Source organism: Girardinichthys multiradiatus, chromosome 24, assembly GCF_021462225.1.
Source record: "Girardinichthys multiradiatus isolate DD_20200921_A chromosome 24, DD_fGirMul_XY1, whole genome shotgun sequence".
Classification (NCBI taxonomy): domain Eukaryota; kingdom Metazoa; phylum Chordata; class Actinopteri; order Cyprinodontiformes; family Goodeidae; genus Girardinichthys; species Girardinichthys multiradiatus.
Genome location: NC_061816.1, coordinates 4,103,346 through 4,130,842, shown reverse-complemented (window position 1 = coordinate 4,130,842; position 27,497 = coordinate 4,103,346). Strand labels below are relative to the sequence as shown.

The following is a 27,497-nucleotide window of genomic DNA, read 5'->3' as shown; positions in this document are numbered from 1 at the left end:
CCCAGTTAAAAGAAGGAGTTCACTGGGTTTACTGGGATTTTCATGTCAGTGTGTAAAATGCGCTTTTCTTTTGATTACAGTGTAAAGTACAACATATTCCAAGAATTTAAGTTATTGTAAATAAAGTGTGATAAATAAATCTATGTATATATAATGTTGCTTGTGTATAATACCATAATAAATACATTTATACTGTTTACAAGCGGCTCTGTTTTACACCCTGAGCTGGGTTGCCTGTTGGGCTTTTTTTTTTTGGCTCGTTTTCACAGAGCTGGTTGCTTGTTTCTGTCGCCGGATCTGGCAACACTGATTATTACGTTGCATTTTTTTAAATTTCCTTCCTGCAGATTTACTTTCTCTTTCCCCCAGTTTGTGGCGCAGTTTGTTCTCAGCGCGCAACCTGAAGGTAAGGGAACCAGTTTTCAATTAAAATCAGCTGTCAGGAGTTCAGTTCCTGCAGGAAGAGCAGATATCTGCAGAACCATACTTCCCATTACCGATCTGCTGGCTGGACCTGCGAGGTTCGGTGAAAGGAAGGCGAACCTTTGTTCTGGACCTCCATGTTTGTTAGTGTGAGAGGAATAATATCAGCGCCGTTAGTTTGGAGGTCAGCAGATGAAACAGAGCTTCATGGTGCTGCGGAGATCCTCTCTGAAAGCAGCTCCTTCAGGAAGTTAGTTTTAGGGTGGAGGTTGGAGGTTGGATATTCGCCCTCCGCGGATTCAGCGGTGTCAGCCTCCTCTTTGGGCCGGCACAGGCCCGGCTGATTTCGGGCAACTCGCTCCTCTTATACGCGGTGGTTCCATCAGGGACCGTCAATAAATGTCCGAACCAAACACTCGGGGGAAAAAATTATGATTTTAACAAGTGACACAAAATCATAAATCATCCAAATAGACCAGAAGAAGAAGGCCCACTCAATTTAATCTGATTTAATGCATTTTCTCTGTTTTGTCAATAGCTTTGAGGTAACATGACTTTCACAAAACTAATGTTAAATCTACTTAAATTCTACTAAACATGACAGATGAGACTCAGTCTTAAAGCAATCTAACAGATCTACAGTTTTCTAACATTATTGGACAAACTTCACACTTTGCGCCTTACTTGCATGATGGACATTTCCATCCTTTCTTTGCATTTTCACTTTCTGTGCTGTTTGTGTTGAGGCTCTGGACCTGGAGCCATCTATCAGTCATCACACTGGATCTGTTATTATCATAGATGCTGATGGCTGTGGGCAGGAAGGATCTCCTGTAGCGCTCCGTCTTACAGCAGATCTGAAGAAGCCTCTGACTGAAGACAACTCTGTTGTTGTAGGACAGTCTGATGAAGAGGATGCTCAGGGTTCTCCATAATGTTCTTCATTTTATGAAGAATCTTTCTTTCCACAATGATCTCCAGAAGTTCCAGAGGAGCATGGTGATGGCAGCATCATTCTATGGGGATATTTTTAAAGCAGAAACTGGCAGACTGGTCAGGATAGAGTAAAAGATGAATGCAGCAATGTACAGAGACATCCTGCATGAAAACCTGCTCCAGAGTGTTTTTTTGACCTCAGACTGGAGCGACGGTTCATTTTTCAGCAGGACAACGACCTGAAGCCCACAGCCAAGATCTCAGAACCACCCTGTGAATGTCCTGGAGTGGCCCAGCCAGAGTCCAGACTTGAATCTGATGGGACATCCGGAGAGATCTGAAAATAGCTGTGCACAGACCTCTCTCATCCAACCTGATGGAGCTTGAGATGTTCTGCAAAGAAGAATGGACCAAACTGGTGATCTGAGCTTGTGGCGTCATATTCAAAAGGCTTGAGACTTTAACTGCTGCCAAAGGTGGATCATAAAGTGTTAAGCAAAGGCCGTGAATACTTACTTTTCAATCTCAACCTCAAACAAACCTCTTCCAGATTGTCATAATGGGGCGTTGTGTGTAGAATTTAGATGAAAGAGATTAAATTGATACCATTTAGAATAAGGCTGTAACATAACTAAATGTGAATACTTTGCAGATGTACTGTATGTCATTTAATTTAGTGAGAAGTACAACTTCTAAAAGAGAGGTATTATTAAAACACTTCACTAATGGATTACTGGTGTATATGGCAGATTTGTTTATTTGATAAAAGGAAGAAGTAAATGTTGACAAATAAGTGAAACATGAACTTAAAAAATACAATCACACACATTCCTCTCCTGTCAACTGCTGATGTGGACAAAAGGAGCAAAGCTCTGAATGATGGATGAACGCTTCGACCCTTGATTTGTGAAGGGACAACGTATGGGCCCCTCTTTTTCCAAAGTAAGGTTAACTCACAATCAGAAACCGAGAAACTGGTTCATGCATTGAAGACTTCTACAGTAACGCTGGACAGTTTCAAAAAAGCAGGTGTGATCTGGTAATATGAATGTTTTGTATTTGACTGGAGCTTGTAAGCTTTGAGAATTACCTTGCAACTGATCACAGTATGTATTATAATCCTATGTTTAATCAAAATGATCAATTGTGATTACAAAAATTTTTTTAAATGAGTGTCTCATCTATTCAGTGTAGTAGAACAATTTCAGACAGATTTTGTGCCAGTGGGTCACATGACCTGGAAGCTATTGAAAAAAATGCTAATTTTTGACCCAACAAAATCCTAAAAAATATAAAAAAGGCTTAAAATGGAATAAAAATGAGTGTGCCTCATTTATGTAATCTAGTAGCTTGATTTATCATTGGTTGTGTTTCAGTTGGTCACAAGAAAAGGAATGTCTTTATTTTTATTTCCCAAGAGTGTTTGGTTCCAATATCCAACTTCAAACTAACTTCACCGCGGTCCTTTTCAGCCCGGATCAGAGGAGCCGCTGTTCTCCTCGCTGTCCGACACACTGAATGCAGCCTGAGGTCCAGCAGACAGCCGCTGGAGAGCAGCTCTGGTTCTCCGGCTCTGTATTTTCATGCTGCAGGGTTATTGAGGACACAACTGGAGGTCACGGAGAAGCTGCTGGAGCTTTACAACTTCTAACCCTCAACAAACATGAGCAGGAAGGCGTAGCTGTGCAGCAGGAAAAAGTCATTAAAATATGCATTATTACTCAAAACTGGCTAAAGGCTTCTTAGATAATAATAATAAAAACATAACTATAGAGAGAAACGTCTGCAGTCTGGCTCCCATCCAACAAGGTTTCTGAACGCAAATTAAATTCCCCCGCAGTTTATTTCCTAAGTTATGCTTCAGAATCAGTCCATGTAAATCTTCCATGTTATTTAACAGACTGCTGTCGGGAAGACTGAGCAGTGTTTGGATTCTGGGACTTTAACTGGGACAATTAGTTCTCATGTTCTCAAACTTTAAAACGGAGTCTTGGCAGAAATACCGATGAGGTTTTATGAAGAGTAGAGAAATATTAGCAGCTGCTGGGAAGCCCAGACCTTCATCTGCAGACGGTCAACAGTTCAACTTAAGGTGGCTTAAATCACACTCAATGTGTCATATCAGCTGTGTCATATCAGGTGTGTCATATCAGGTGTGTCATATCAGGATATTTTCCATACAGTGAAGCGGCTGATTTCAGATCCTTCTGAGAGTAATGATCATCTCATAGAAGCCAGCATGTCCAGCATTTTCCTCTTAGTTTGCTCTTGAAGAAGAAAATGAAAACGCAGTTTAAAGATCTATTCGCAGTTTCATTTATGAGTCAAAAAATGCAGCTATGACTTTAAAATGAAAAAGCATTTCTGTTAATACATTTTAATTTTCAAATTTGACATTTCACAATGTTCATTGAAAATTAAATGTTAAACTTTATTTTATTTATCATTTTAATTCATTTACAAGTTGAACAGTCTTGGAGAAGAAAATGAAAATGCAGTTTGATTTATTTTTAATTTTATTTATACTCAAAAACTGGAGCTTCATTTTGTAAATGAAAAAGCATTTTATTAATCCATTTTAATCTGAATATTGGGACCCATTTGTGTCCACAGGGGGAAGCAGTAGCTATTAGCGGCTAGCTGTCCCAGCCATCCTTCAGTTAGAAAATATGTTTGTTTCTTACTGTTTTTTCTTCAATGACTGAAGCAAAATAAGTTTCTGTAATTCAGTAATTTCTTTCCCAAAGATGAGACATTGATTACACATCAGCAGGCGAACATTTGTTCTGAAAGAGCTGCATATTTAACTTTGGTGAGGTGTCCTCATATTGTTCACCTGATTGGCTATCCTGTGACACCAGATGTAGAAAATGAATGGAAATAAATCTAATTATACATTTTATTTTTAGATAAGTTCATTAAAATATCACCGATTCACAACAAATCTCATTTGGGGGAAATTTACAAAAAAATCATACAGAAATACAGTCAGATTCAATCCTAGTTATCAAACAGTTCATTCTGGATTCAGTTTATTATTCAAGTTGGTTAAAAAGTTTAAGGAAACCCAGCAGATTGCATCGAGTCATTGACCTACAGCACCGACTCCTCCTGGGTGAGCATGTAGAGATCCTGCTTTCGAATTGGACTGAATGAAAAAAATTGTATAAGTGGTTTAGATGTGATGTTTGAATTAAATTAAATTAAATTAAATTAAACCTTTTATTCTATTGAACCAGGTTCATACTGTTGTTAACTGTCTTTATTATAGAAATAAGTCGAAATGAACTGAAATGAAATTCTTGATGTTGAACTTTAAGAACTAATGTATAATGACAGCAGTTCATTCAATATGATGTGATTGTTAGTCTACAGTCTCCCAGGGACATTAGACACAAATAAGACCTGATTTTCCTCAGCATCTGACGCTGAAGGTAATCAGAGGTCCCCAAATGTTTCACTCTTAAACAAATGGAGACATAAACTAATCCTCAATCCAGCATGAATATCGACAGAGGACGAAACAAAAGCAAGATAAATATGGGGGCCTGTGTGTCCTGAAGCTTCCTTTCCTTCAATCTGCTGTCTGACGGCATTCAACTGAAACAGAGCAGGAGATCCAATCAGAGCGGGAGCTGGTGGATGTTACAGAACACATACTGTGTACCACGATCAGAGTTGATGTTCAGCTGAATGATGAGTGTTTCCTCCTCAGGTGAAGGTAGAAGGTGTGAACTGAGCAGCATGGATCAGTGTGAGGACAGAGAGGACAGAGTCCCTCCTTCTAAAACCACTTTGTGTGGAGAACATGAGGACCAGGGCAAAGTTCAGAGGTCAGATCACCATCTCTAACTGTCCAGGACTCTTCTCCGTGTCAGAGCTCAGCTCTCACATCACCAAACCATCTTTATTCACAGGAAACTACCAGAACCAGAACCTGGACATGGGCCTGAACCTGGACCTGAGCCTCAGTCTGAAACTGGGTCTGAATCTGGGCCCAGTATTGTCTCCCTACACAGTGACTCCTCAAAGGGTCATCCAATTGATTTTAAACCAGACCAGCCGACTAGAAAGAGGTGAGCTGTCTCTAAATGTTGTAACAGTGAAAAATGTCATCAAGTTTTAAATGGCAATAAATTAAAGTAAACCTCTTTTTGGATAAAATATTGTTCTGAGACATGTTTAGCAGCCGAGTAGCAACAAATCACTTCATCAGAACCTGCATGACTACCTGCATGACTACTACAGGAAGTAGGCTAAAAGACCTCAAAAAGCATCTAAAGAAATTCTAGAACATATGAGAAATAAATGTATTGCCATTTATCAGTCTGGAAAGGTTTACAAAGCAATTTCTAAGGCTTTGGAGTGGAGAACCTTCACAGGAGCGACCCGCATACCAAAATTAGGTCCAAGAGAACAACTATGAAGGGATCCATGAGAGAGTTCCTAGGCCAGAACCGCTACTCACCCAGAATAACACAAAGGCCTGTCTCACATTTACTAAAAAACATCTTAATGATCACCAAGATGTTGGGGAATATATTCTGTGGACGAATGAGACAGAAGTGAACCTTTTTAAAGGTGTGCGTCCCATTACATCAGAAGTAGAAGGACAATTTAAGAGCAAGAACATGTGGTGGTGGTGATGTGGTGGTCTGGGTCTGCTTCGCAGCTAAAGGACTTGGATGACTTGCTATGAATCTGATTTCCAGCAGCAAATCCTGAGGGAGACTGTCCCACCATCAGCTTGTGACCTTAAGCTCAAGCACAGGTTCTTGCTGCAGGACAATTTGACTGGCCTAGAATGACAAACAAAACGGAAGGATTTGGAGTGGCCTAGTCAAAGTCTGGACGTAAGTCTTAAAACGGTGCTGTGAAGCAGAGTGGGCCAAAATCCCTTCACAGTGATGTAAAAGACTCATTTCCTGGTATCACAAACATTATGACCTGGTGGTAACATCAGGTCATAATGTCTGGTTACAAGAAGGTGGCCACTGCTGGTGAAATCTGACCCACACATTCTGCACTCACATTTTCACAGGAAGCAAGCAGAGCATGAACCAGAACCTGGGCCCAGCGGTGTCTCCCTACACAGTGACCGCTCAAGGGGTCGTCTAATTGATTTTAAATCAGACCAGCCTGCTAGAAAGAGGTGAGCTGTCTCTAAATGTCTTGAATGTGGAAGCTGTAAGGCGCTTTGTTTGTTTCATTTTAAGGTAGGGGTGGATCGTAAAGGATCGGAACATGTTGATGTTCTGCCAAAAGCAGAGATTGTAGGATCGTCACATTCTATGTGTTGCAGGTCTACGTCCTGACTCAGGAGCATCTTTTTCTTTCAGATATCATAAACGGTTTAATGATTAGTGTGTCAAAAAAAGGTAAAATCATTATTGTAATTTCATCAGGCTAACATTGTAAATAAGAAATTGTTCTTAATGTTTTTCCTGATGAAATAATAATAATAATAATAATAAAAAATGTAACATGAAAGCTATATTGAGATTTCTTGTTTTTTTTTTATAGCCCATCAAGCTGCCATCATCCCCAGATGTAGCAGCTTTAGGGCTTCTATGCAGTGTTGAAAAGTTTGTAAAGTCTGGAATTGGATTTTTTTAGTTTTCAAAATCTGGATAAGTATGGAAAATGTATTAAATTTGCAGACCTTCCATATTTCATGATCAAAAAACCTAAAAATCTGAATTATTTACATAGATTTTTTTTTTGTCTTTCCATATCAGCGCTTTGTCCAACTCACCGATTGTTTTAGGTTATGAGTCTCTAACAGAACCCACAGATAAATCCACACTTATTTAAAAATAAAACATTTAAAGATTTTTTTCTTCTGTTTCTTTCAAAGAATTGTAGATTTTCAAATAATACTAGTTTAAAGTTGTCCAAATAAAACCGAATAAAACCAACTTCAGCAATGGGTTTTTCATACAGATAATAAAACTCCGCTGCATTTATGTTTTCTGCTCAAATGTCCAGAAATTAGTAAAAAAAAACTAGCAGAAACATCTATGGAGTCTTGAAAAGGCTGAAATTTTAAGCTACTCACTCTACTATGAGTCAGAGTTGTAGTTCTTCTCAGTGGAAAAAATTCTGGTGGTGACATCTGAACCAAATTGTTCCCACAAAAAAAGCAACATTTAACATCTTCTTGAGATTTTGTCTGACAGAGAAGTGCACAGCAATTATGCTTTTTCAAGCAATTTACTGGATTATAACTACAATAGATGCATTAATAATCATGATTCTTTATTTTCCTCCTAATCTCGGCTGTTTTGGACTAGTAAATATTTTATATGTAATCTTAACACCTTCCAACAAGATGTCAAATCTTTAGAAATAAAGATTCCGAATCGTCTGAGTCAAAGACAGTCTTACTGGGAGCTTTCCAGTACAATTAGATTTAGAGTCGGGAAGGAGGGCGGCTTTAACAGGGACTGCTGAGAGCTGCTGAGAGAACATCAACCAGAGGTGAAAGCTACATTTGCAGACCCAGTTATTCATTCAAAGTCCTGTTCAGCACAACTAGTAAATATTCTTTCATACAGAAAGTAATGTAAATAATTGCTCACAATTTTAAAATACTTTGCATAGCTTTAGATTGTTTGTGTTGTTGTTGAAAGATAGAATATCAGCTAATGCTTCCTGGTTCCTCCACAGAGTGGACCAGCAGAACTCAGAGGTTCCCAGTGGTCTGTCTGCCCAGCAGCATCAAACACAGCTGGACTCCATATTTATGGTCTGTACATGTACAACAACTACTTCTCCATCGGTTCTGTTCACAGTCATCTCCATGCTGCACTTTGTAGACCAGAGGACTGTCAGTCTGTCCAACATGGACCTGATGTTTGGCTCCATGATCTCAGTCTGATGGGTTCTGTATTTGTCTTCCTATTCAGGAGCTGGAACAAAACATGGTCACTTTTTTGAAGGATGAGCTGAAGAAGTTCCAAAAATTTCTAAGTCCAGAGTGCTCAGAGAACCAGTGGGAGGATGAGGAGGAGTTAAAGGGCGAGGATAAAGAGCAGAGGAGGAGCAGCAGAGAGGCCTTACTTAACATCACTGTGAACTTCCTGAGGAAGATGAAGCAGGAGGAGCTCGCTGAACGCCTGCACAACAGTACGTGATCCTTTCATTTTGAAGAATGATTTCTGTCCAACACATATTGTATGCATTGGAATGTAAAATTGTGACAAGAAAGCTTTTAACTTGAAGAGGCTCTTAAAAAGTACTCGTAATAATTTTTTTAGGTTTGGTTTGGTTTTTTAACTAACTATAAGCTCCTTTCTCTGTGTGTCCACTGCTTGGGTTCATTGCCTTGTTTTGTGTTGTTAAACTGTGTTTTATTGGGTTAGAAAAAGGAGGGTTTATGATGTTTGGAACCAGTACAGAAGGATGGCTTTAGTGGCCTGGAAAAAAGAAACTCATGACGGGTGTTCTTTGTCAACAGGCAAATAACTTGGCCAGCTTAGGGTGTCTCAGAAAACTCTGGGGTTAAATGGAGTTGAAGAAGGCATGGCTGCCTGGAGGTCACTGGAGGTGAATGTATTTATAGTACCGGTATCTACCAGGCTCAAACATCTGAATGATTTCAACTTGCATTAAAGGCTGCAGATTGCCATGGGTAGCGAATCAGCAGTCAACTCCATGACTGCTGATTAAAGGGGACATGTCATGCTTTTAAACCCTTCCTTTTCACTCTTAAATGTTTCAGTGGCCTATATAAAGTGAAACTGCAATGCTTTGGTCTGAACTCCTTGTTATTGGAGCTCCTCAGGCTCCTCTTTTACCTCCTCTGAGGTGCATCTGAGAGCAATGCATTTTAGTGCCGTCTCCTTAAATCCTACTGAGGAACTTCGCACCCCACCTCCCACTGGGTCAAAGAGCGTTCCACTTTAACCTGTTCGGCTTTTTTGTAGTTTCATATCAATTATCTAGCGCTGCAGAAACAAGACGAAAACAGCCAAATCAGTGCAAAACTGTTAATGTAATAATAATATTAAAACACGCAGTACGGTTCTGTCCTCCAGGAGCTTAAAAGCGGCACACAGCGCTAACATCAGCAGGATGTTACTGCTATCAGATAAATGGCCAGGACGTCATGTAAACACAATAAATGTATGTCTAAAATAAAGTTTGTTGTCATTTTACTTACTGCTCTCCTGCGTCCATCGTTTCCATAGACAGAAGGAACTGATCCCTTAATCAGATGATGTCTTTCAGCCAATCCTTTTTGATACTGGTGGAGGTTGATGAAGAACTCGTCCTTTAAGTGGGGAAAATAGGAATTTCCCCACTGATGTGGGTAGATTTCCATGAAAAATGTTATTTAACCAGGCACTTTGAAAAGGTTCTGATGCTGGGGGGCGGCGTAATAACTGTGTTGGTTAATAAACCCAGAAACCGAATTGAACGTATCCTCTTGCAGCATCGGGATACTTGAGCTATGACTACAAAATCTCAGTGCGAAATAAATATGGCACATATGCGAAATTAATCCGCCAGAAGTCAACCTTATTTAGCTGTTCAGCAGCCATTACTGTGTGTTCAAAAACCGTAATAAGGGATAGAGAAAATTCTATGGACTGAAAAATAAGAGCCAAATAGAATATTAAGACATCTCTGCAGCACCTGGAGAGACTAAATTCAACATTTTTGCTCTCCTACAGACTCAAAGTACACAACAAAATGTATTTATTGGATTTGGCATGATAAGTCCCCTTAAGAGGTTTTTTGAGTCAGCATGAATGCATGAAATCTTCTGTCACTAAGATCAGACCTGAAGGTGTTCGGGTTCTTGGTTCTAAGTCCAGTGGGTTAGCCTAGAGCTGGTAAAACAAGTTGGTTGCTGCCATCTGGGCTGGTTTGTCTGACATCCTCCCTTTTGGGAGGGTAGTTGCCGCCTCACGTGTGCGTCGAAGACCCACGTCTTGTCAGAACCTGTAGAGAAGAGCACAAAACTGTTTGATTGGTGGTGTGCTGGTCTGGTTATCTTTAGACACAGCTCAGCAACAGCTTAATGAACAGTGTACCAACTCTACCTTAAAGCATGCACACAAGGACAACTTATAATGTTTTTCCTATATTTGTTTTTCACTGGTTATTACTAAACCTGGGTTCAGTGAATTACTTTTCAAGAATCCAGAATCTTTATCTTTATTGTCATTATGTCACCAATAATCAAACTTTGGTTGAGGCTCGATTCCAAAGACACACATGAACTGCACAGACTTAATTGAAAAATCGCTTACAAAAATTGATGACACATTTGCAAAATATAAAAACAAAAACACTATGTTTGTAGAATTCACCAATTTTGCAGCAACTCTGACTTAATGTAATCCTCTGAAATGGAAACACTTGGAGAACTTGAAAACGCGGCATTAAACAGAATTCAAAACACTTAACACTTAAAACCACTGCAAAATTTAAAAGCTTGCAGAGTTTAGGAACAGTTTCAGAATTTAAAAACATTTACAGAATTAAGAACATTTATAGAAAAAGTGAACATATGTGCATGGAATGTGGCATGTAGTATTTGGTATTTACATAAAGTGTAGCTTGTGCTGAAACAGTCAATAAGATGGGCTGGTGGTTTGTTTGGTTGTGAAATGAAATTAGATGAAATAGACTCAGAAATAGTTTCTCTCAGGGGTCTTTAGTGTCTGCCTGGAGAGGGACAATTGCCTTCACTGCTTCTGGGAAGAAACTATTTCTGAACCTATTTGTTCTTCCTGTGATGTTTCTGAATTGTTTTCCTGAAGGAAGTGGGACAAACGGTGCGTTGCCTGGGTGGGTGTGGTCTCTAGCAACGTGTCTGGCTCTTTTCTGGACTTGTGCTGCATAAATTGAGTCCAGATCGGTAGACCACATCCCACAATCCCCTGTGCTGACTTCAACACCCGTGCTATGTCCTTTTTCTCCTGTGCCATGCAGTTCCCATACCGCACCGTCACACTAAGGCACAGGATTCTATCAATATTGGCCTTGTAAATGTTTGTAAGCAGCTGAGCTTCCCGAGGAAGCAGAGCCATTGTTGGGTTTTCTTTACCAGGTTTACAGTCCAGGAGACTGCCCAGCTTGTCCTGGGCCGTCCTCTAGGTCACGTCCCGGTAGGACGTGCCTGGAACACCTCCCAAGGGAGGAGTCCGGTGCAGATGCCCGATCCACCTCAACTGGCTCCTCCCGATGTGGAGGAGCAGCAGCTCTACTCCAAGCAACTCCCGGATGGCCGAGCTCCTCACCTTATCTTTAAGAGAGTGCCCTGCCACCTTGCGGAGGAAGCTAATTTCAGCCGCTGGATCCGGGATCTTGGCCTGAAGAGGGCAAGCCACCCTTTTTACGGTCGAGAACCTCGGACTTGGAAGAGCTGATCCTCATCCCAGCCGCTTCACACTCGGCTGCAAACTGCTCCAGTACATGCTGTAGGTCTTGGCTAGAGGGGGCCAGCAGGACCACATCATCTGCAAAAAGAAGAGACGAAATCCTCTGGTCCCCAAACCAGCCCCCCTCCGGCCCTTGGCTGCGTCTAGAAATCCTGTCCATAAAAGTTATGAACAGGACTGGTGACAAAGGGCAGCCCTGCCGGAGTCCAACATGCACCGAGAACAGGTCAGACTTAGTGCCAGCAATGCGGACCAAACTCCTGCTCCGCTTGTACAGAGAGTCGGGGGCCATAATAAAGGGCCCCCGCCGACCCCTTACTCCCTGACTCTCCTCCCCAATACCCTGGCATGGGCCTTACCAGGGAGGCTGAGAAGTGTGATCCCCCTGTAGTTTGAACACACCCTCCGGTCCCCCTTCTTATGAAGGGGGATTAACACCCCAGTCTGCCAGTCCAGAGGCACTGTCCCCGATCACCATGCAATGTTGAAGAGGCGTGTCAACCATGACAGTCCCACAGCATCCAGAGACTTGAGGTACTCACCCCCGAGGCCACCGTGGAGATTTTTAACCACCTCGGTGACTTCAGCCTGGGTGATGAAGGAGTCCAACTACGAGTCCCCAGTCTCTGCTTCTACCAGAGAAGGTGTGACGGCAGTATTGAGGAGATAGTTGAAGTACTCCTTCCACCGCCTGATAGCAACCCGAGTCAAGGTCAGCAGCTCCCCACCCCCACTGTAAACAGTGTTGGCAAGCAGTGCTTGCCAACACTGTTTACAGTGGGGGTGGGGAGCTGCTGACCTTGACTCGGGTTGCTATCAGGCGGTGGAAGGAGTACTTCAACTATCTCCTAAACATCCGCCATTTTCACTGAAGGAAAATGGCGGATGTTTAGGAAATCCAGGAATATCTTCGGGTGGACCTCATTTTCCATAAATGAGGCGCCAGACGGTTTACCAGAATCGCTTCGGGGCCATTCAGTATTCCTTCTCCATGGCATCATCGAACTCCTCCCAGGCCTGAGTTTTTGCCTCTGCCACAGCCCAGGCCGCAGCACGCTTGGCCTCACGGTACCCATCAGCTGCCTCAGGAGTCCCACAAGCCAACCACAGCCGATAGGACTCCTTTAGTTTGACAGAGTCCCTTACTGCCGGTGTCCACCACCAGGTTCAGGGATTGCCACCACGACAAGCACCGCAGACCTTACAGCTACAGCTACGGGCGGCAACATCAACAGTAGAGGCGGATAACATGGTCGACTTGGACTCAACCCTCCCCTGGAATCTGGTCAAAGCTCTCCTGGAGGTGTGAGTTGAATGCATCCCTGGCCAAAGGGATCGCCAGACGTTCCCAGCAGACCTCATTATATCCTTGGGGCTGCCAAGTCTGTACGCCTTCCTCCTCTTCCAGCAGATCACACTCACCACCAGGTGGTGATCCGTGAGCAGCTCAGCCCCTCTCTTCATCCGAGTGTCCAAGACATGCGGCCAAAGGCCCGAAGACACGACTACGAAGTCTATCATTGACCTCCTGTCTAGGGTGTCCTGGTGCCAAGTGCACTGATGAACACCCTTATGCTTGAACATGGTGTTCATGCCCAGAAAATGTGAATGCCTAGGAACTTTATGCTGTCCACATACAGGTGTTTAGGATGAGGTTGTTCCTGGAGCACCGCTGAGTCAGATTGTGGACCTGCTGTCTGTAGTGGGTCTCATCATTGTTAGATATGAGACCCACCACAATGGTGTCATTCACAAACTTCACTACCATGTTTGTTTTGTGAATAGCAGAGCAGTCATGTGTGAACAGGGTGAAGAGGGCTGGGCTGAGAACACAACCCTGCAGCGTGCCGGCGTTGACGTTGAACTTTGAAGCTGCTATAAAATAAGTATTTAGGTATAATGAAGTAGAGTGGGGGTCTGTTGGTTGAAAGCGGCAGCAGTAATATGAATATACAGTATACCAGTTTAATGGATATCTTGTTTAGAAGTGGCCTTTCTGTTAAACCAAATAGTTAATTTCATATGTTTTTAGTAAACCATGCCGGGTGATGTCATTACAACCATAGGAGAAGAAGAAGATTGACTACTTACTTATTAACTGCTTTTGTTTATTATTTTAGGCTCTCCTGTCACCTGCCAAAGTAATCTCAAGGCCAAAATGAAGAACACAGTTCAGCACATGTTTGAGGGGATTGCTAAAGCAGGAAGTCCAACCCTTCTGAACCAGATCTACACAGAGCTCTACATCACAGAGGGAGGGACTGGAGAAGTCATTGATGGACATGAGGTCAGACAGATTGAAACAGCATCCAGGAAACCACACAGACCAGAAACAACCATCAGACAAGAAGACATCTTTAAAGTCCCACCTGGAAGAGATCAACCAATCAGAACAGTGATGACAAATGGAGTGGCTGGCATTGGGAAAACAGTCTTAACACAGAAGTTCACTCTGGACTGGGCTGAAGACAAAGCCCACCAGAACATCCAGTTCATATTTCCATTCACCTTCAGAGAGCTGAATGTGCTGAAAGAGAAAAAGTTCAGCTTGGTGGACCTTATTCATCACTTCTTTACTGAAACCAAAGACGGAGGAATATGTCGTTTTGAACACTTTCAGGTTCTGTTCATCTTTGATGGTCTGGATGAGAGTCGACTTCCTCTGGACTTCGACAACAATAAGATCCTGACTGATGTTACAGAGTCCACCTCAGTGGATGTTCTGCTGACAAACCTCATCAGGGGGAAACTGCTTCCCTCTGCTCTCCTCTGGATAACCACACGACCTGCAGCAGCCAATCAGATCCCTCCTGAGTGTGTTGGCAAGGTGACAGAGATCAGAGGGTTCACTGACCCACAGAAGGAGGAGTACTTCAGGAAGAGATTCAGAGATGATGAGCAGGCCAGCAGGATCATCTGTCACATAAAGGCATCACGAAGCCTCCACATCATGTGTTGCATCCCAGTCTTCTGCTGGATCACTGCTACGGTTCTGGAGGATGTGTTGGAGACCAGAGAGGGAGAAGACCTGCCCAAGACCCTGACTGAGATGTACATCTACTTCCTGGTGGTTCAGACCAAAGTGAAGCAGGTCAAGTATGATGGAGGATCTGAGACAGATCCACCCTGGAGTTCAGAGAACAGGAAGATGATTGAGTCTCTGGGAAAACTGGCTTTTGATCAGCTGCAGAAAGGAAACCTGATCTTCTATGAATCAGACCTGACAGAGTGTGGCATCAATATCAGAGCAGCCTCAGTGTACTCAGGAGTGTTCACACAGATCTTTAGAGAGGAGAGAGGGCTGTACCAGGACAAGGTGTTCTGCTTCGTCCATCTGAGTGTTCAGGAGTTCATTGCTGCTCTTCATGCCCATCTGACCTTCATCAAGGATGGAGTCAATCTGCTTGAAGAAAAACGGACAATTGTCAAAAAGTCTAAAACAAGAAAGCACGAAGAACAGCACTTCTACCAGAGTGCAGTAGACGAGGCCTTAAAAAGTCCAAATGGACACCTGGACTTGTTCCTCCGCTTCTTTCTGGGTCTTTCACTGCAGACTAATCAGACTCTTTTGAAAGACCTGTTTACACAAACAGGATCTAGCTTAAAGACCAATGACGAAATAGTCCAATACATAAAGAAGAAGACAAGTGAGGAGTTGACTGCTGACAATATCATCAATCTTTTTGACTGTCTAAATGAAATGAATGATTGTGCGCTTGTTGAAGATGTCCAACAGTCCCTGAGCTCAGGAAGTCTGTCCACAGATAATCTGTCTCCTGCCCAGTGGTCAGCTCTGGTCTTCATCTTATTGTCATCAGAAAAAGATCTGGATGTGTTTGACTTGAAGAAATACTTCAATTCCAATGAGGCATTTTTAAGGTTGCTACCTGTTCTCAATGTGTCCAACAAAGCACTGTGAGTATAAGGCTAATTGTAGTTATCCAGTAAAAATAGTCTGCTCAGTTGAATCTGGCGGGAAAGGTCAGATTTTAAATAGTATTGCTCCTACTTGTGTCTTCTCAGATTAAGTGTCTGTAACCTTTTGCCAAGAACTTGTGAGGCCATTTCCACAGTTCTAAGTTCCCAGTCTTCTCATCTGAGAGAGTTAGACCTGAGTAATAATGACCTGAAGGATTTGGGAGTGGAACTTCTATCTGCAGGACTCGGGAGTAAAGAGTGTACTCTGGCAACTCTGAGGTAATTTGTCCTTAATGCAATAAATATTTATTTTTTTATGTATTTGTATTAGGATTCTCTTGAAAGGTACAGTTTTGGAGAGGCCATATCTAATCACACATCAAATGCAACACACACAGTTTAGCTAATGGTTGTTATTAATAAGTTTATTTACATTCAAAAGTTTGGGGATTCCTTTGTGTTCTGAAATACTTGACTACCTTAGTAGGCATTTGAGTGGGTATGGTTTGGGTGCTTTGAGTGTTGGTTGGTTTGTGTGGTCTGGCAGCCTGTAGATGGCTCCAGGTAGTTTGCAGGTTGTGAGATGTTTTTTTCTGCCAGGTATTGGCTGGGGAGATCGGGGGCACTATTTATTTGGCTTTTTGTTTAGTGGAGGCGGGTGAGGGGGTGGTTGCACTGGCAAATAAATCCTGGGCCTGAACTGGCCGTGGTCTGCTATGTGCCCTTGACATATGTGCCTTGGGTTTCTCTCCACATCAGTGGACTCAAGGGGCTGCTTCTGGATCTGGTAGATACCCTCTGCTCTGTCCATTTTGCAACCACTCCCATGTGTAGAGCTGGTCCGGTTTTCCGTGATGAAAACCACACTGGTCTTCCTGAAGCCAAGGTTCGACTATCGGCCGGACTCTCCTCTCCAATCCCCTGGCATAGGCCTTACCAGGGAGGCTGAGGATTGTGATCCCCCTATAGTTGCAACATACCCTCCTGTCACCCTTTTTATGAAGGGGGGCCACTACCACAGGCTGCCATTCCAGAGGCACTGTCCCCAAACGCCACGCAATGTTGAAGAGGCGGGTCAACCATGACAGCCCCACAACATCCAGAGACTTGAGGTACCCAGGGCGAATCTCATCCAACCCTAAAGCTATGCCACCGTTGAGCTTTTTAACCACCTCTGTGACTTCAGCCTGGGTGATGAAAGAGTCCAAGTCCAAGCCCGAGACCCCAGCCTCTGCTTCCACCAGAGAATGCGTGACGGCAGGATCGAGGAGATCCTCGAAGTACTCCTTCCACTGCCTGATAATGTCTCCAGTCGAGGTCAGCAGCTCCCCACCCCCACCGTAAACAGTGTTGGCAAGCAGTGCCTCCCCCTCCTGAGGCGCTGGCCGGTTTGCCAGAATCGCTTCGAGGCCATTCGGTAGTCCTTTTACATGGCCTCTCCAAAGTCCTCCCAGGCCTGAGTTTTTGCCTCTGCAAACACTTGGCCACAAGGTGCCCGTCAGCCACATCAGGAGTCCCACAAACCAACCACAGCCTATGGGACTCCTTCCTCAGCTTGACAGCATCCCTTACTGCCGGTGTCCACCACCAGGTTCCGGGATTGCCGCTGCGGCAGGCACCGCAGATCTTTAAGCCCCACAGCTACAGGTGGCAGCATCGAGGTGGGAGTTGAATAGTTGAATACATTCCTGGCCGAGGGCTCTGCCAGACATTCCCAGCAGACCCTCGCTATACACTTTGCCCTGCCAAGTCTGTCCGGCTTTCTCCTCTTCCAGCGGATCAAACTCACCACCAGGTGGTGATCAGTGGACAGCTCAGCCCCTCTTATCACCCGAGTGTCTAAAACATGCGGCCGAAGGTCAGAAAAACAACAACAAAGTCAATCATTGACCTCCTGCTTAAGGTGTCCTGGTGTCAAGTGCACTGATGAACATCCTTATGCTTAAACATAGTGTTCATTATGGACAATAATGAAACATCACTCGGATTCAGATCGGGGAGGCCATACCTCCCAATTACTATGCTGCATAATGCAGCACCCCTGACAGGGATGCCAAGAAGGCCGGGATCTCTGCACTATCGCTCGGCCCGTAGGCCAAAACAAAAGTCAGAGACCTGTTCCCAATTCAAAGGTGCAGGGATGCGACCCTCTCATTCACCGGGGTAAACCCCAACACGAGACGGCTGAGCTGGGGGGCAACAAGCAAACCCACCCCAGCCCGCCACCTCTCCCCATGGGCCACTCCAGAGTTGAAGAGAGTCCAACCTCTCTCAAGGAGCTGGGTTCCAGAGCCCATGCTGTGCATGAAGGTGAGCCCTACTATTTCTAGTTGATATCTCTTGACCTCCCGCGCAAGCTCAGGCTGCTTCCCCCCCAGCGAGGTGACATTCCATGTCCCTAGAGCCAGCCTAAGCATCTGGAGATAGGGTCATCAAGGTCTCCATCTTCGTCCGCTGCCCAATCCTCTTCGCACCTGTCCTTCATGGTTCCCCCTGCAGGTGGTGGGCCCACTGGGCGATGACCTTGCGTCTCTCATGCAGGCTTGGCCCGGCCGGGTCCCGCGAGGAGCTACCCTGTTAACAGGCGCTCTCCAATGAGTCTCGACCCCAGGCCAGGATGAAGGGTGGGACCCCAGCTCTGCCGTACTGGGTGACGTCACGTGCCTCGATTTTGTGGTGCTCATGAAGGCGTCTTGAACCGCTCTTTGTCTGACCCCTCACCCAGAGCCTGATTGCCATGAGAGACCCTACCAGGGGCATTTAATCCACCATACATGTTGAATAGCATGAAGTTTTAACATTTGTGGTCTGAATTTCCTCCTTTGGCCAACTTATTATCCCAGCAGAGTACCTGATCACTGGCAAGGCATAGCTGTTGATTCCCAGACCTTGTTCTTGCCAGTGAGCGGATTTCTCAGAACTTACTTGTTGCAGGTATTTGGCTGCTGCTGCTAACCTGTGGCTTCTTCATGGTTTTCATTCACCATTTACATTCATGTGTATATATACTCTGCTCAAAAAAAAATAAAGGAACACTATCAGAGTACAATATCAACTCAGTTAAACTTTGGAATATTGATCTGGTCAGTTCAGTAGTAGTGGGGGTGGCTAATCAGTGTCGGCTGTTTTGGTGTTAATGACATGAACAACAGGTGCACTAAAGGGGCAACAATGAGACGACCCCAATAGCAGGAAAGGTTTTGCAGGTGAAGGCCTCAGACATTTTTTCCCTCCTAATATTTTTTTGATGGCTTTTCAGTAGTTTTGCATTTGACCAGGGTCAGTACTGGTAGCATGAGGTGATAGCTGGACCCTACAGAGGTTGCACAAGCAGTCTAAATCCACCAGGATGGCCCATCAATACTTACCGTTACCTGAAGGTTTGCTGTGTCCCCTAGCACAGTCTCAAGAGCATGGGGTAGATAGTAGGACAGGCAGTTACTCCAGGCAAGCTGGACTGGGCCGTTGGAGGTCCCTAAACCATCAGCAGGACCGGTATTGGCTCCAATATGCAAGATGGAACAGGAAGAGTACTGCCAGAGCCCTACAAAGTGACCTCCAGCGAGCAACTGGCTTGAATGTCTCTGACTAAACTGTTAAAAACAGACTTCATGAAGGTTGCCAGAGGGCTTGACGCTCACTCCCCTGTTGTTTTCAGAGATGAGAGCATGTTCACTCTGGGCTCATGTGACAGACAGGAATGTGTCTGGAGAAGCTGCGGTCAATGTTACGGTGCCTGCAACATTGTTCAGCATGATGGTGGGTCTGGGAAGGCATATCCATGGAGGGAAACACAGATCTGTACAGGATAAACGATGCACACTGACAGCCATTAGGTATCAGGATGGAAATCCTTAGACCCTTTTGCTGGTGCAGTGGGTCCTGGGTTCCTCCTGGTGCATGATGATGCCTGGCCTCATATGGCAAGCGTATGCAGGCAGTTCCTGAAAGATTGACACCATTGACTGTCATGTTTAGGTCCATCTGACGCCACCAGGTTGCACCTCAGGAAGTCCAGGTGCTCAGTGATGCCCTGGTTGCGATATAGGAGAAGATCAAGAATCTCTGTTGTCATTATGTCACCATAATGAAAATTTGTTGAGGCTCGGCACCAAAGACATACATAGATTGCACAGACTTAATTGAAAAAATGCTTACAAAAACTGAGGACACATTTGCAAAATATAAAGACACTTGGAACACACTTTGTTTTTTTTACACTTGTAGAGTTCACCAATTTTGTCAGTAACTGACAAAATTTTATCCTCTGCCATTTAAACACTTAGAGAATAAAAAAAAAACACTTGTAATGTAAACATGAACACATTTGCATAATTCAAAACACTTGTCAATTCTTGAAACCCCTGCAAAATTTTAAAACTTGCAGATACCCCAGGACACCATCCGTCAGCTCATAAGAAGCATGGCCTGACATTGTCAGGAATGCATACAAGCACGTTGGGGCCATAGAAACTTCTGAGAACCATTTGAGTTGCTGACATTTCAAGACATTTCAGCAGATTAGACCAGCCATGTGTACTCACTACTGGTCCAAAGTTTTAGACACACTTTCTCATTTAATGGTTTCTTTATTTTCATGATTTTTTCCATTGTACATAGATTCTCACCGAAGGGATCAGAACTCTGAATGAACACATATGGAGTTATGTAGGAAACCAAAAACTGTAAAAGATGAGATGAAGCAGTCAGTGATAAAAGAAAATACATTTTTTTAATATTTTTGATTTCTTAAAGTAGCCGCCCTTTTCTATAATGACTGAAATATTAACCTTTGGTCGTCTCTCAATGAACCTCTGGAAAGTTATTTCAAGACTCTTTGGAAAACCATTTCAGGTGACCACCTCATGAAGCTCATGGAGAGAACGTTAAGAAAGAGATGTTTATTTATTTCACACTTTTTGTTTACTGCATAATTCCTTGTGTTCATTCACAGTTGTGATGCCTTCATTGAGAATCTACAATGTAAACAGTCATGAAAATGAAGAGACCCATTCCTCATAAAATGTCTAACACAGACTGACATTTGTCGTAGTTCTTGGAAGGGCTTCATTAGCGGTGTGTTGACGTCTCTGTAACCCTGAATGACCACAGACCCCCAATTCCAGCTGAAAACAACGGAAATCTCCAAAGAAGCAACTCTAAAACACAGAGTCTAGTAGAAATGTGGTGCTCTACCAGAATTCATCCATTTTCTATTCCTGCTTCTTCCGTACTGGGTTGGGGGGAGCTGGTGCCTATCTCCAGTGGGCTAAGGGCGAGATGTGGGGTACCACTTGAACGGGTCGCCTGTCCATCGCAGGGAAACACACAGGACAAACAACCACACACACCCATTCACACTTAAAGGCAATTTAGAGAGACCAGTTAACCTAACAGTCATGTTTTTGGACTGTGGGAGGAAGCTGGAGTTCCCGGTAAGAACCCATGCATGCACAGGGAGAGCATGTCAACTCCATGCAAAAAAAAAACCTGCACGGATACCAGCTGCACCACCGTGCAGCCTTCTACCAGAATCCTAAATGGAATTTAAAGTAAAATTAACTGATGATTTGTATTTTTTTACAAATTAAGAACATGCCCTAAGAAAATAGTTATACGTAAAAGAAAGCTAGCAGACTATAAACTCAAACCATAAATAATAGACAAATATCTTGTCTCTGTCCCATGAAGATGTTCAGGCCAGTTGAATTCTAAGGCGTGCTCTCTATAATATTTATTTACCTTGAAAATGGATGTTCTGTCTCCTCATTAAGTTGTTAAAGCCAGCTTTAATAATAAGATAAATTTATCACACTGGCTTTGTGTGTGTGTGTAGCCTTTCAGGTTGTCTGATCACAGAGGAAGGCTGTGCCTTTTTAGCCTCAGCTCTGCACTCCAACCCGTCCCATCTGAAAGAACTGGACCTGAGCTACAACCATCCAGGAGAGGAAGGAGTGAAGAAGCTCACTGCACAGGATTCTCCCTGGAAACCAGAAACACTCAGGTATGGTGGAGCTAACTGCAGCCACACCAATATCTGATGAGGAGAAAAAGTCGCACACATTTTGGTTTGGTTCATTGTTTTTATGAGCATAATTTATTTCAACCACTGGTCCCCCAGAGATTTTGCATGCAGTTACTTTCAGTCAATAAAATGTATTTAAGGACTTTACAGACCACTTAGAATAAGAAATGAGGGGTTGCACATTTATGCATACAGGTTATAACACATTTAATAAATTAGATTTTCAGTTACATTTTACAGGTTAAATTTGACATTGTATGTGGACAGGATCAAAAAATTATCATGTTTACATAACAGGAACCCAGTATTTTAAAAGGGGTGTGAACACTTTTAAGAGTCATGGAATGTCCTTGTCTGCCTGCTGAAAGAGACTGATGGTCTGACCTCCTCCTCCTTTCAGGGTGGAGCCTGCTGGAGTCCGATGGTTGGAACCAGGTCTGAGGAAGTGTAAGTGTGTTCTTCATCTGATTCATGACAACAAAGCAGTTCACATTCATTCAGGAGTCATCATCAAAGTGTCAACAAATGATGGATAACAGAATCAGAATCATTTTTATTAGCCACGATTCTGTTCACAATCAGGGAATTTGGCTTTGGTTACCAGCGCTCACATCATACAGACATTAACTATAAATATATACACTTTAGAGGAATTATATGTACATGTATGTGTACCTACAGTCAATTTTGTTTATAGGGAAATGAAAGGCAGGTTATAATAGTACAAATGAGCTTGTTTAGTTTCTCAGCAGAGTAGCTGACTGCTCTGGCCGGGAGGTGTTCACTGTGTTCATCAAAGAGACCGACGGGGGGATAAACTGTCTCTGTGGCAGCTGGTTTTTGCAAATAGCTTTCAGTAGCACCGCCTTGAAGGACAAAGTCTAACAGTTTGTGTCCAGGATGTGTGGGGTCTGCAGAGATGTTAGCTGCCCTTTTCCTGACCCTAGACCTGTACAAGTCCTGGAAGGAGGGAAGGTCAGTTCTGACGATCCTCTCTGCAGACACAGTGTGGTTGAGAGTGGTAAGGGGAGGGGGAAGACAGCCATCATCTCTGCAGTCTTTTAACCCTGTGATGGTGCATTCCTAGACCGGGATGATGGTGGAGCATTTGAAGCAGGAGGGAACCTCGCACAGCTCCAGAAACATGTTGAAGATCTGAGTGAAGATGGGGCAGAAGTTGGTCAGGGCAGGGCTTCAGGTAGAGGGGGAAAATCCCATCAGGACCTGGAGCCTTCCTGGTCTTCAGATGCTGAAAGAACCTATTCCTCAGTGATCTTTAGTGCAGTCAGAGGGTGAGAGGCGAGGGGGGGTGCAGGTAGTCCTTTTGTGTAGGAGTGGGCAGGGACGGATGGTCAAGCTCCTCCAAACTGCAGTGGGATCCTTAGCTGAGAAGCTGTTTTTAGCTTCTCATTGTAGCTTCCTTTAGCTGCCCTGATCTCCTTGGTCAGGCTGTTCCTGGCCTGCTTACAGGCCCAGTCCCCACTGCTGTAAGGCTCGTCTTTGTTCCTATGCAGCTTCCTTAGGTGTGAGATGAACCATGGTTTGTTGTATGTAAGAAAGGTCTTGGTTTGCACACACGTCCTCATAAAAAACGATGTTTGATGTCACAGAGTCACTAGATCCATTCAGGTCTGAGGCTGAAGCTTCAAAAACACGCCAATCTGTGCAGTTAAAGCAGGCCAGTAACATCTGCTTTGACTCATCAGTCCACTTCCTAGCAGTCTGAACCACAGGCTCAGAGGTTTTCAGCTTTTGCCTGTCAGTTGGGATGAGATGAAGCAGTCTGTGATAACTGCAGCTGGATTGTGTTTGTTCTCTCCATCAGATTCCTGTCAGCTCACAATCGACACAAACACAGTGAACAGAAAACTCCAACTGTCTGAAGACAACAGGAAGGTGACTGGTGTAGACGAGGTCCAGTCATACCCTGACCATGATGAAAGATTTGATTACTGGCCCCAGGTTCTGTGCAATGAAAGCCTTCCGGACCGCTGTTACTGGGAGGTTATGTGGAGTGGGAAGGTTGAGATATCTGTGAGCTACAGAGGAGTCCGACGTAAAGGAAACAGTAATGACTGTGAGTTTGGATTTAACAACATGTCCTGGAGTCTGAGTTGCTCCGATGATGGTCGTTATTCTGTCTGCCATGATAACAAAAGGGAGTTCATCTCCCTCTGCTCGTCTTCTGCTACTTACCACAAAGTAGGAGTATATGTGGACCATCCAGCCGGCACTCTGTCCTTCTTCAGAGCTTCTTCTGCAACACCGATCCATCTCCACACCCTCAAGACAGAATTCACTCAACCTCTTTATCCTGGTTTTGGGTTCTGGACAGGTTCTTCAGTCGCTCTTTGTTGAGTTAAGTAGAGTTTACTCATAGGGATGGAAAAACCTCCGGACCTGCAGCAAACACAACACAGCTGAGTTCAAAATATAAAAAGAAATATTTTGTGTCATCCTAGAAGAAACTGAAAGTTGGTTCCCATAATCTTTGGAATACAATTATCACTTTTCTTTCTATGTCCACTGAATGTATTCTCCAATAGTTATAATTTAATTAATAGATTTCACTTTAGACTTTACATTTTTATCACATTGTATATAGGGGGGTGGGGGGACAGTTGATTTTGTAAGTTTGCTACAACAACATGAACACTCTCATTTGTATTGTGGTTTAAATCCAACATGGAGACAAATGAATGTAAAGCACCACATAAATATTAAAAACTGATTTTCCTTTCATTGAGTGAAATAAGCTCTTGAGTCCCAGCAGGATATGAATGAATGAATGTTTGGAAACGCAGCAGTCAGGTGTTTCTGTATGGCCACTCTGACACTTAATAACTAATAGTTCTTCTCATATAAATACATGTTTTTTAGAAGTGAAGGATACCGTTAAAGTGATTATTTATGTGTTAAGACTGAAATAATTATTCCGGATTTATGTAATTGTTGTTATATGATATGTCCAAGTTGTGTACAGTGACCTTTGCATTAATGAAGCTGCAGTCCTAGTGAGTTAGCCTCTACAGTCAGCATTATCTCCACCATCTGATGGTTTAATAACTCTATACAAGTGAATATTTATAAGCTCTAACAGTTATAACCTCACTATCAGAACCAGGGTTTAGTGCTGCCCTCTGCAGTCTTCTAAAATATGACCTCCTTTTCTCATAAAGGGATGATATTCAGAAACATTTCTCCCACCGAGCTGTCATAATGCACAGTTGGTAAACCTTTGCACCACATCCAGCTCCTGAGAAATGTTGATCGATCTTTGGGCGATCCAGTTGTTGTACCCCAGCCACGGGATAAACATGAACTCTAACTGTACACAAATGGGGAGACTGGTGGGAACTCTGGATCCCTTGGTGCACCACATTAAACTACTTTAGTACGGCCCAGGAAGGAGGAGTCATAGCTGGAATCCCTGTGAATCCCATGGAGCCACTAACATTCTTGTTCAGCAGAACGGTTCACGTACGAGTTTGTGTAAGGCAGAGAAAATACGTTTAGGATAAAACAGTCTAAATATTGTTTATTTCATGGTGTTTCGGTTGTTTCTGTTGCTAAAAGCTAAACCATAGTTATTGTTCTGAGTTGTGTTTTAAAGTTGAGACAAACTTTATTTTAATGAGTGGTTTAAACATAGATTGGCCATAACGCGCCACTGGTTCTCATATACACCATAATATTTGAATTAGTGGCATTTCAATCACATTTCAAACTAAAGGTTGCTAAAAAAACTATTTTTCTTTGGTAACTAAAACCGCTAACGGCTAATGCTCGCGCCAGGAGGGTCAAATATTTACATCTGACTTGTCGCCATCTTGTGAGAGTCCATAGATGTTCCATTTTACAACAAATCATACTTCACAATATTATTTTATTCAAATAACATTTTATTTACCTTCTGATTTGCATTGAGATGCATTGTTTTTTTTGAACACATACCGATTATTGTTAATTAGCTTTAAAACTAATCTGACCTTATTTCCAAATCCCTCAAAATAAACCTTGGTTCTCAAAGATAAATAACACTGAACTGTGACATCATTGCATCAGTTTGTTGATATTTTTTAAACATTTTATTTGTTCCCTTTTTTCTTCATTTGTACATAGTTTATAATTTTTCCTACTCCTTTAATTTGCTTGATAGTTTTTGTTGAATTGTTTTAGCCTATTAAAGAGTTTGTTGACTGAAATGTTTAACTTGGAGTTGAATCACTTCTGTTAATACATTTTTATATTTTGAAGAGAAGTTGTTGAATTTATTCCAAATGTGTGCAGAGTTTGCTGTTTCACCGCCCACCTACTTACAAAAACTCTCGTCTTTGAGAACATTTGGTCAATAACTTCAGTTATAGAGCCTTACTAGCAACAACAGACTGTATCAGAATTAGAATTGTTTTTATTGTCATTATGTTTACAAAGGAACATATAATGAAACTTTGTCTGGGGCATCATAACTTCAATGGCATAATAGAGTAAAACAACACAATGTAACAAAAACGTAAGATAAAATGTAATTGCAGTTATGAGCAAGAAAGTACTGTAAGTAGTGCAATAAAGCAAAGTATATGTTTAGCAATGATCATCAGAGAACAAGAAGTGACTGGCAGTATTCTATAACATAAATATTACAGAATACATGCTGAGCTAAAGGTGAGTGAAGAATAAGAAAACGCTGACATCAGTGAGTTGGCAATGGGAGCAAGAAAAGATCAGAGAAAAAACATAAACAATGTGTGGAAGTTGACCATCTCATCCTTTTAAAGGAGTGAATTTAAAGAAACAGAACAGGTGAGCAGATTGTCCCAAGGGTGCAGTGGAGCCACCTGCAGGCCAGGGAGGAAATGGCAGGGCTGATGACTTGGAACACACAGAGTAATTAGGTCAAACAGGACAAACTACATCAAACATATATTTAAAATTACATTTCAAAATGATGAAATCCATATTGAAGTTTAATCTCCATTTAAATTAAGAAAGTGGAGTACATCAACCCAGTTCTAAAGTCCTTCCACTGGCTCCCTTTATCCCAGAGAATAGACTTTAAAATACTTCTGTCAGTCTATAAATCACTGAATGGCTTAGCACCAAAATACATTAAAGATCTATTGCTGTTGTATCAACCACCCATACCTCTCAGGTCTTCTGGTTCAAATCTACTCTGCATCCCCATAACCAGAACCAAACATGGAGAAGCAGCATTCAGTTCTTATGCTCCACTAATCTGGAACAAACTTCCAGAAATTTGCGGAGATGCTGAATCCTTAAGTTCTTTTATATCAAAACCAATTTGAGTTGCATTTGATTGTTCCATTTAAACTATTAACTGAAACATAATTAATTTTAGCCTGTAGTCCAGCTTTACTTTATTATGTCACTGCAATGTACTTTTTTTTTTATCATGTAAAGAATTTTACATTTTCTTGTTGCTGAAATGTGCTAAACAAATAAACTTGCCTTGCCTAAACAGGAAATGGACTTAATGATTTTATAAGTTGTTTTTTTAGGATGGGACAATATCTACTGTTTGCTGTACATGTCATGCTCTGCCTTTTTGGAGTTGTGTTTTATTTTTGTTCTCTTTAGATCTGTGTTCTCCGGGTTTTGTCATTTAGTATTGCTTTCTCATGTTTGTTTTCTCCATCAGCAGTCTAGCTTCGTTTGTTGTAATCAGTCACCTTCCCTCAGTTTTCCTCTGCAACCCAGTTCCACACCTGTTATCATTTTCATCTGATTACCTGTCAGCCTTTTTCATTGGTTCACACTCCTCTTCCCTCAGTATAAATGTT

The 27,497-nt window shown here is 42.7% G+C and overlaps 2 protein-coding genes and 1 pseudogene across 3 annotated transcripts in view; 1 reads left to right on the top strand and 2 right to left on the bottom strand.

Moving 5' to 3' along the window:
• Nucleotides 1–27,497, bottom strand: part of LOC124861450 — a 700,723-nt pseudogene that overhangs the window by 480,615 nt on the left and 192,611 nt on the right.
• LOC124861512 (protein NLRC3-like) overlaps nt 1–27,497 on the bottom strand; it is a 737,509-nt gene that overhangs the window by 635,673 nt on the left and 74,339 nt on the right. The window lies entirely within an intron of this gene.
• On the top strand, nt 343–26,293 carry LOC124861398 (protein NLRC3-like). 2 transcript variants are annotated; one of them, XM_047355124.1, is made up of 11 exons: nt 343–406; nt 5,075–5,192; nt 5,277–5,435; nt 6,401–6,511; nt 8,029–8,107; nt 8,268–8,487; nt 13,874–15,668; nt 15,777–15,950; nt 21,508–21,675; nt 22,097–22,143; nt 23,522–26,293. In XM_047355124.1, exons 2-11 carry the CDS (start codon nt 5,104–5,106, stop codon nt 24,052–24,054), a joined length of 3,375 nt encoding a protein of 1,124 aa, XP_047211080.1. In that variant the 5' UTR covers nt 343–406; nt 5,075–5,103; the 3' UTR covers nt 24,055–26,293. The 2 variants fall into 2 exon arrangements, with proteins under 2 accessions (XP_047211080.1, XP_047211081.1); XM_047355125.1 differs by lacking the exon at nt 343–406 and having other exon boundaries at nt 3,846–5,192.

Coding starts and splice junctions, on each gene's coding strand:
- LOC124861398 (XM_047355125.1), top strand. CDS start 5,053: ATGATGAGTGTTTCCTCCTCAGGTGAAGGTAGAAGGTGTGAACTGAGC. Junction 8,488..13,873: donor CGCTGAACGCCTGCACAACA/GTACGTGATCCT, acceptor TTATTATTTTAG/GCTCTCCTGTCACCTGCCAA. Junction 21,676..22,096: donor TGGAAACCAGAAACACTCAG/GTATGGTGGAGC, acceptor TCCTCCTTTCAG/GGTGGAGCCTGCTGGAGTCC.